Source organism: Sprattus sprattus (assembly GCF_963457725.1).
Source record: "Sprattus sprattus genome assembly, chromosome: 5".
NCBI classification, from domain to species: Eukaryota; Metazoa; Chordata; class Actinopteri; order Clupeiformes; family Clupeidae; genus Sprattus; species Sprattus sprattus.
Genome location: NC_137924.1, coordinates 45,582,298 through 45,592,047, shown reverse-complemented (window position 1 = coordinate 45,592,047; position 9,750 = coordinate 45,582,298). Strand labels below are relative to the sequence as shown.

At 41.7% G+C, this 9,750-nt stretch overlaps 1 protein-coding gene across 1 annotated transcript in view; it reads left to right on the top strand.

Annotated features, from left to right (window-relative positions):
• Positions 1 to 2,080: 2,080 nt before the first annotated feature.
• LOC308366238 (active breakpoint cluster region-related protein) overlaps positions 2,081 to 9,750 on the top strand; it is a gene marked incomplete at both ends in the record, with an annotated part of 16,138 nt that continues 8,468 nt past the window's right edge. Inside the window, 10 exons of the mRNA XM_080839873.1 lie at positions 2,081 to 2,132; positions 2,287 to 2,387; positions 2,745 to 2,849; positions 7,190 to 7,633; positions 7,881 to 7,988; positions 8,115 to 8,169; positions 8,378 to 8,430; positions 8,737 to 8,874; positions 9,188 to 9,309; positions 9,694 to 9,750. The exon at positions 9,694 to 9,750 is cut by the window's right edge and continues 100 nt beyond it. Coding sequence (XP_080695999.1) covers positions 2,081 to 2,132; positions 2,287 to 2,387; positions 2,745 to 2,849; positions 7,190 to 7,633; positions 7,881 to 7,988; positions 8,115 to 8,169; positions 8,378 to 8,430; positions 8,737 to 8,874; positions 9,188 to 9,309; positions 9,694 to 9,750 — 1,235 coding nt within the window. The remainder of the gene's footprint in view (positions 2,133 to 2,286; positions 2,388 to 2,744; positions 2,850 to 7,189; positions 7,634 to 7,880; positions 7,989 to 8,114; positions 8,170 to 8,377; positions 8,431 to 8,736; positions 8,875 to 9,187; positions 9,310 to 9,693) is intronic.

Genomic DNA, 9,750 nt, shown 5'->3' with positions numbered 1-9,750 from the left:
TGCTACAAATAATAGTACAAGAAAGCTTATAACTATTACACAGGTCCAACATAGTTACTAACATTAATAATAGTTCAACTAAACTTTGTTTAGAGTAGCCAGACATCTCCACATATTAACTAACATATTAACTAACACTTATATCTTAACTGCTACCTAAACTAACGTTATTAAAGTACAGAATTACACATTATACATTATATAATAGGAAATAAACACAGACTTACAGTTCGTCAGTGGAGCACAAACATGTCTGAAGGATAATATATAACAGAATATACTACTAAACTGTACACCAACAGCCAAACTAACACCGTGCAGACTCTTCAGGTTTTTGCCGTGAACTAACTCAAAACACAGGAGGTTGCTGTCCAACGGATTTCTGCGCGTGCACAATCTGCAAAAGTCTCTGGTCTTTCTAACAGTATGCATATATAGATAAGGTTATAGGCCAACTCATTTCGCACTGGTTACAAAACACAATTCAATTCCACCTCTCTCTCAAAAATCTCTATGCATTTACTTCGTCAAATTGTTTATTCATAGATATTCTCCTTAAAACCTTTTAAAGCCTTCAAGTGCTTGAAAAAGAAGAGCGGGCAACCATAATCTGGAGAATTTCCAAAAGGGCAAAAAAAGACAAGGCAAGTTAACCAATTAGCTTAATATTCATATTGAATATTTATCCAAATACTACTTTTTGACATGAATGAAAAAAAATAAAAAGATGAATGAAAAAAATGTGTGTGTGTGTGTGTGTGTATAAACTCTATAGCACTGTGATATATTTAGCGCTATAGGTGTCTTTTTTTTGCCCGCTCTTCTTTGCATTGAGAGTGCTTAGCGATGTTTGTTACCGATGGGATGATAGTGGCTTCACTGCGGGAATGGGGTTCTCTCGGCTTCCTCTGGGCACATTGTCATTTGCCTGCCTCAGCTCTGGAGACATGTAGATGGTTTTGCTCTCGGCTTGCTCCGCCATCTCTGTCGTTTTGTCCATGGTGACAGAGACACTGTTCACAACAAGCGTGGTCTTCTGAAACTTGTGTGGCCGATTCGTTGCTAAAACCACAACAGCAGCCTAACAATCAAACACACTCTGACGACAAGACAGTCGTCCTACGCCTACGTGTCTTCCATGACGCAATAAAGCTGACAGGCTGAGTGAAAAAGTGTCGCTAAAGAAATCAATGTGAAGGCAGCATTTACATTTTGTGACATAAGTTCATAAGTTCAAGACATATTTTATGTCGAGTATATGTGCAAAGAGCCCTCCAGTGTATCTAGAACCTAGAGTCTAGAACAGAAAGTTTTGACATATTAAGGTTGACCTAAACACTGCAACCGTCTGGGGGCAGTCTCGTCAAACATAGAATAAAAACGCAGGCGTTGACAATAGTAGGTTACTGTTTTGTAACCTCAATGACTTCTTTCATTATCCAGCGTAGGCTAATGCACGGTGCAAACAACGCGTGCACATAACATATAGCATAGTGTAAAGCAAGGAAACACTCTAGTCACTTTTGAATCATCTAGGCTACTATCGTTTCATAGCTGACGACGAAAAACCTCTATATTGAACGTTTGAAAAGTAATTTGACGGAAACGCTACTTGTACCCCAAGTTTGAATAAACCCTGTTTAGCCATCATTAGAAGTGACTTTAAAATGTGTGCCCTGCTTGAGGAGCTTTGCAGAAGGTATCCTGATGCATTGACGTGTAGCACCTGTCGAGATGAAAACTGCTCACATAAGTGTTAGCATTTGAGATTAACAACTAATATCAATTAAATATAGGGGACACTGATTTAAATACATATACGTGACATCACATACATTTAGACATCACAAATCAGAAACGTTGGCTTTCAGAAAGCACGCAAACAAATACATAGAGACAAAGGCTGCCGGGGCTTTCCTCTTCTCCTTTTTTGTGCAGTGTCAGAGAAACAGGAAGTGCTGTTCACACAAGCTATTAGACGACCTCACAAATCAAATGACCCACTGAACGAGGGCGAGAGTGAACGTGCGGAGGGTGAGACTACCAATGCAGAGGCTACTAATTTCCTTTCACCGTCGCAATGGAGCTGTTTGAGGAGGCTTTAATGTACCTACAAATTGAGAATGTTGCCGGTGCGTAATCAAATGGTTTTAAATTATATCTCTCTCTCTCTCACACACATACACATACATACACACATTCATGTGTGTTTGACAAAAAAGACAAATAACAAATGAGGTATGAATGGATGGATGCATATTCTTGGAATTGTTATTAATTCAACAGTCGGACCAGCAGGTTCGGACCTCTTGGAAGAAGTCTTTACAGATGATAGTTTTGATCAAAGCCCCCTGCAGACAGGTCCCTTCACACTTCCAGATGTAGGGGTGAGTAATGTCTTTATTTTGATAAACTTGATGGTGAGCACACACACACACACACACACACACACACACACACACACACACACACACACACACACACACACACACACACACACACACACACACACACACACACACACACACACACACACACACACACACGCACAAACACACACACATTGATAAGGTAATTGGTTTTAACCACTTAGAACTTGGTTGGTTCTTGAGGGTATATTTTTTGCAGAAGGTGTGAATTGTGATGGAAGTGGTGAAGGTAGGGATTAGCTGGTTATGTTTTTGGCGAATTTCGGGGAATTATTTGGTGAAGTGTCTCATTGGTGAATTACTGTGTTTTTGCAGACCAAAAGCACATCCGAATATCTGCTGGAGAAAAGATTGGTGGTCCTAAGAGGTATACTGAATAGTGAACAGCTTTACCTGAATGAACTGGAAACACTGTTGATGGTGAGACACACACACACACACACCCACACACACACACACACACACATGCAAAGATGCACTGAGGTAAATACATTCAATTATGGACACACACACAACATAAATCTGCACACCACAATATGAAAAGCTAAATTTAACATGGGTATGCCTCTAGTAAAACTGCTATGACAAGATCAAATGCAATCTAATGAATTCACAATCTATCCAATCTATCACCACTGTTCTTTCTCTTTATATTTTCACTTGCAATGTTTGTCGTGCAAATTGTCTGTGAAGTTTGGCACATGGCGTTGGACTGTTCCTTCCTCATTTGTTGGCATTGAAAGCATATTCGCCCTGGTGACTATAATTACACTAATAGTTTATCCACTGATTTTCAGCATCATTTATGGAGCTGTGTGTGAAAAAAAAAACTGAAAAAAGAAGCAGTTGCATTCAAACCACAAAATCTAATTGTGATCCGGATGATATGTCATCCTTGACACAAGCCTTGGACCCATCCAGTGGCGCAGGTTTGATTTGGAAAGTGATGGGGACATAAATATGAGGGTTTACTATGCCTGAGGTGCTTGTCCTTGGTGATGGTCCCAAATCAACCTGACTAAATCATTATTTGATGCGCAGTATATGAAAAAAATATTTTCTTATAGTAGTATATTATACATTATAAGCCAGTGATTCTAAAATACATACAACAAAACATCGCTAGACCTTTTGTGATGCACATATATATAGTGTATTACAAGTGTACTCTATAAATATTTAAATGTGTTAACTCTAAGCACTTATTATGGTTTATTAATCCTATTGGTAATGTTTGATACATATGTAATGTGTTATGACACTAACTTCAATAACTTATTATGGTTCCTCCTATTAAATCCTATTAATGATGTTTTATAAATATTTGAAGCAGGAATACACTTTTTGTCAACACCAATGTTAACTGGTCACCCCTCTCTCCTCTTTAACCTAGGCTCTGTAGCACCCTCTCTCTCTCTCTCTCTCTCTCTCTCTCTCTCTCTCAAACTAGCATCCTGGAAGCAATTAGTATTCCTGCTTTTCTAAGTAACACAGTTGGGCTCAAAGCTGGTGGTGAATTTTTACTAAACTCCACCCACTGCATAATTATAAAATAAAAATAAAAACTAAGGAGCGGTATGGTCTTCACTGCAGAACACAAGATCCAGGGGTTGGATCCAGATTCAATTCTTTATATTGCCTACTCTGATCCAGCAGATTACCCAGCATACAGCATTTGTAAAGTTGCAGCCCGTCGCCCTGCGGAACACACTATAAGCTGGTCAAGATCAACTACTACACTTATGTTGATGTAAGCAGAGACAGTAAAAGGGAGGCAAATCACTGATTGGGAAAGTAAACAGGAAATATGGGGGAATCCGTATTGCTAAATATGGCTGATTTTGAACTGGAAGTCCTGTTCTTTATTACAAACTTGACAGCCAGGTAGCTTTCTTCGATCAAGATCTAACTGGTGAATAAGAGTGAGTGATTTAGAATGAATGACAGAGGGAGAAGCACAACTGGTTAAGAGTGGAGGAGGGTCAGCAGCAGTAACGGGTTAAGGATGAGCAGTCTAAACATGTGAATGAGTAGTAAATGGGCATTCATTCATTATGCACTTGTCAACGAATCCTTTCGTTATGCACCTGACAACGAAGCCAGAGCTGGTAGCTTAAGGCAAGTTAAATGTCACAGTCTAGTTCCTTGTGGCACTCTGCCCATGACCAACTTCTGTATTTTCCCTTGAGCTCTTCCCTTTCTGCTCTGGGCTCTTCACGTTGTCATGACCACCAGGGCCGTTTAGTATGCCCCCTCAAATGGACAGAAGGCATCTTCCCTGTTAACTCTCAGTCAATGCCAAGGCACATTTTTGAATATTATTTTAGATTTATGTTATTGGTTTCTATAAATACCTCTCTAATTACTCAACCCACAAAGGAAATGCATATATTGATACGCTTGGAATTTTAATCACATTAGAAGTGGTTTGTTATCACTGAAGCTGGAGAAAGAGGGGTACTGTGAGCGTGCCTGGTGTGTGAGGTAGGAAATGAATGGTAGATAATGTGGTTCCTCTTGTCAACGTCTGTGTGACCACATTTTATTTTAAGTGTGTGTGCAGTGCTATTTTCATTAATTGTGCAATTGGTGTGAAATGGTTCTCACTCTTTCTGACGGCCTCTCTTATGCCTTTGCTTTATAGTTGTTTCTTGTTTATGTAGCCTGTAGTCTTTATGTAGCCTGTAGTCTTTATGTAGCCTGTAGTCTTTATGTAGCCTGTAGTCTTTATGTTGCCTGTAGTCTTTATGTAGCCTGTAGTCTTTATGTTGCCTGTAGTCTTTATGTAGCCTGTAGTCTTTATTTAGCCTGTAGTCTTTATGTAGCCTGTAGTCTTTATGTAGCCTGTAGCCTGTAGTCTTTATGTGGCCTGTAGTCTTTATGTACCCTGTAGTCTTTATGTAGCCTGTAGTCTTTATGTAGCCTGTAGTCTTTATGTGGCCTGTAGTCTTTATGTACCCTGTAGTCTTTATGTAGCCTGTAGTCTTTTTGTAGCCTATAGTCTTTATGTAGCCTGTAGTCTTTATGTGGCCTGTAGTCTTTATGTAGCCTGTAGTCTTTATGTAGCCTGTAGCCTGTAGTCTTTATGTGGCCTGTAGTCTTTATGTAGCCTGTAGTCTTTATGTAGCCTGTAGTCTTTATGTAGCCTGTAGTCTTTATGTGGCCTGTAGTCTTTATGTAGCCTGTAGCCTGTAGTCTTTATTTAGCCTGTAGTCTTTATGTGGCCTGTAGTCTTTATGTAGCCTGTAGTCTTTATGTAGCCTGTAGTCTTTATGTGGCCTGTAGTCTTTATGTAGCCTGTGGTCTTTATGTAGCCTGTAGTCTTTATGTAGCCTGTAGCCTGTGGTCTTTATGTAGCCTGTAGTCTTTATGTAGGCTGTAGCCTGTAGTCTTTATGTAGCCTGTAGTCTTTATGTAGCCTGTAGTCTTTATGTAGCCTGTAGCCTGTAGTCTTTATGGAGCCTGTAGTCTTTATGTAGCCTGTAGTCTTTATGTAGCCTGTAGCCTGTAGTCTTCATGTGGCCTGTAGTCTTTATTTAGCCTGTAGTCTTTATGTGGCCTGTAGTCTTTATGTAGCCTGTAGTCTTTATGGAGCCTGTAGTCTTTATGTAGCCTGTAGTCTTTTTGTGGCCTGTAGTCTTTATGTGGCCTGTAGTCTTTATGTAGCCTGTAGTCTTTATGTAGCCTGTAGTCTTTATGTGGCCTGTAGTCTTTATGTAGCCTGTAGTCTTTATGTAGCCTGTAGTCTTTATGTAGCCTGTAGCCTGTAGTCTTCATGTGGCCTGTAGTCTTTATTTAGCCTGTAGTCTTTATGTGGCCTGTAGTCTTTATGTAGCCTGTAGTCTTTATGGAGCCTGTAGTCTTTATGTAGCCTGTAGTCTTTTTGTGGCCTGTAGTCTTTATGTGGCCTGTAGTCTTTATGTAGCCTGTAGTCTTTATGTAGCCTGTAGTCTTTATGTGGCCTGTAGTCTTTATGTAGCCTGTAGTCTTTATGTAGCCTGTAGTCTTTATGTAGCCTGTAGCCTGTGGTCTTTATGTAGCCTGTAGTCTTTATGTAGCCTGTAGCCTTTATGTAGCCTGTAGTCTTTATGTAGCCTGTAGTCTTTATGTAGCCTGTAGCCTGTAGTCTTCATGTGGCGTGTAGTCTTTATGCAGCCTGTAGTCTTTATGTAGCCTGTAGTCTTTATGTAGCCTGTAGTCTTTATGTGGCCTGTAGTCTTTATGTAGCCTGTAGTCTTTATGGAGCCTGTAGTCTTTATGTAGCCTGTAGTCTTTTTGTGGCCTGTAGTCTTTATGTAGCCTGAAGTCTTTATTTAGCCTGTAGTCTTTATGTAGCCTAGTCTTTATGTAGCCTGTAGTCTTTATGTAGCCTGAAGTCTTTATTTAGCCTGTAGTCTTTATGTAGCCTAGTCTTTATGTAGCCTGTAGTTTTTATGAGCCTATTTTCATTCATTGTGCAATTGGTGTGATACCTTTTTTAGTTTGCAGTCGCATCTTAGAAATTATTCCACAGAATAAATGAATGAATGGCTTAAAACAAATTACACATGTGTTTTGCCCATGGTTTCCCTCCCTCTCATTGTTCCCTTCTTTCTTTCTTTCTTTCTTTCTTTCTTTCTTTCTTTCTTTCCAAATGGAAAACTTGATTCAGTTCAGGGGGGAATGGTGTGTAAGGGAAGGGATAGTTACCATTCATGTTTAAGTTAAGTCTTTCTTTCTGTTTTCCCCTCTTTTCTCTCTCATGCCCGTCTCTCCCTCAGCCCATGAAGGCCCTCAAAGCTACAGCAGGAACCTCCCAGCCGGTCTTGTCCTGCCAGGACATCCAGACGGTGTTCTTCCAGGTGCCGGAGCTGCTGGCCCTCCACAGGGACTTCTACCAGGGCCTTAAGGCCAGGCTAGAGGGGGCCACAGAGCTGGGTGAGGGCCTGGGGAACGAGCAGCACCAGGGGGCCTTCCGGAGCCTCAGTACAGGGCAGGGCATGGGGAACGAGCAGCACCAGGGGGTCTGCCGGAGCCTGAGTACAGAGCAGGGCCTTGGGAACGAGCAGCGCCAGGGGGTCTGCCGGAGCCTCAGTACAAAGCAGGACCTGGGGAACGAGCAGCGCCAGGGGACCTGCCGGAACCTCAGTACAGAGCAGGACCTGGTGGTGGAGCAGTGCAAGGACCACTATCAGTTGTCTGTGGGTGACCTCTTTCAGAAGTTGGTAAGCTTGTGTTGTGATGCCCTGCATGATATAACTATATCACCAATGATATGTTTTACGACTAATGAGCCCTATAGAAATCATGTTTGTGTATGTCTCCTGCCTTTATGCTTTAAGAACAAGTTATCAAGTTACTTGTTTAATGATAAGAATTAAAGACTTCTCAGCAGATTACTGTAACATAGGTGAGTAAGTTGTTATTACTGTACTGTTCATTGAAGATGTTGTACTGAATTTATTCATACAGGTTAGCCAGTTAGCAACGTATCGTGGCTTTGTCGATAACTATGAAAGTGCTGTGGAGATAGTGCGGAGCTGTACCCAGACTGATGAGAGGTTTAGGACACTGGCTGAGGTATGTTGTTTTCACCTCCATACATCTTTCATTCCCTTTATGTTATATCTTCCTCATACGGTATCCCCCCCCCCACAGGATAACACCCAGTCATAGATTCAAGTCTCTCCCTCTTCTGTTTTTCAGAGCATGAAATCAGGGAAAGGATCTGACAACTCCCAGTCTGAATACACATTTGAAGGTACGCAGAGAGATTGTGGAAACAATTGTTGCCATCTGCTGAAAGCTGTTACACTACTCAGATGTTATTGATGTTCCATTACATGTTTTGAAATTTGTTGCAAAACCCAAAAAGGCTTGTTCATGTTGTGGTCAAAACATTGTATCTCCTCCCTCCTCCCTCCCCCTCTCTCTCTCCCTCCACCTCCCCCCTCTCTATCCTCCTCTAGCACTCCTTTACAAGCCCCTGGATCGGGTGACCAAGACCACACTTGTACTACACGTGAGAACAAACTAAACACTTGTCCACCCACCAGTTTCATCCTGTTGTGTTGAGTGATTGCACTTTAATTCCGCTTATCTACGCACTGTCCTCTCTCTTGATCTCCTCTTCTTCCCCTTCTCCTCCTCCCATTTCCCCTTCTTTATTCTCTCCTTTATTCTCTTCTCATCCACTCTCCCCTGGTCCTTTTCCTCCTCCCATTTCGCCTTCTTTATTCTCTTCTCATCCACTCTCCCCTGGTCCTTTTCCTCCTCCCATTTCCCCTTCTTTATTCTCTTCTCATCCACTCTCCCCTGGTCCTTGTAGGACCTACTGAGTCACACTCCTCCTGATCACCATGACAACCCCCTCCTCCAGGAAGCTCTTCGGATCTCCAGCAGCTTCCTGGCAGGACTCAATGAGACGTCCCAGTGCAAGAGAGCTGTCACACTGTCAAAGGGCATGGTGAGTGTGAGGACGCACTTTGGGTTAGATAGAAACCACATTTTTTTGTTGTAGGTTCTCAGCCACTGGCTTCTTGAACATCACACTGTTGAAGATAGTTCTGTGTTATAAATACACGTGGACATTCGATTAAGAACCCTACAATGTAAACAACATCTTTCAAATCAAATGTCATTTAACTCCTGTATGTATTTCTTTAAGAATAGATCTATTTTGAATATGAAATAGGGTTGGTAGACCTCGTGATTGACAGTAGTAGGTATTTAAGAAGTGAGATATAAACCATAATGGTATACGTGACTCTGTATTGCAGAGACGACAGCTGATGCATGACGGATTTGTGGTGTGTGCGTGTGAGAATGGGCGGAGCCTGCGACACCTCTTCCTATACACAGACTTGCTACTGTGTGCCAAATTAAAAACCGGGACATTAGGGTAGGTGCAAAAAATCGCTTCATAGAAACCCATCATATATGTTGCATCGCTAAACTGGTCACATCTGTGTGAGTGTGTGAGTATGCTATATGTGCTGTACGTACTTCTGGAAGAGATGTGTGTTTGTGTGTGTGTGGGTGCGTGGGTGTGTGTATTGGCCTATATGTACTGTACGTACTTCCGGAAGCGATGTGTGTTTGTGTCCATGCACACGTGTGGGTGTGTGTGTTTAAATGTGTATTTGCCCATATATACTGTATGTCCTTCCGGAAACAATGTGTGTTTGCGTGCGCACATGTGTGTGTGTGTGTGTTTAGGTGTGTATTGGCCTATTTCTGTACTGTACACATGTGTGTGTGTTTGTGTCTTTGTGCTGTGTTTCAGAAGGCACTCCCAGTACAGGTACTGCTGGTACACGCCTCTGTTTGGGCTGAAGGTGCG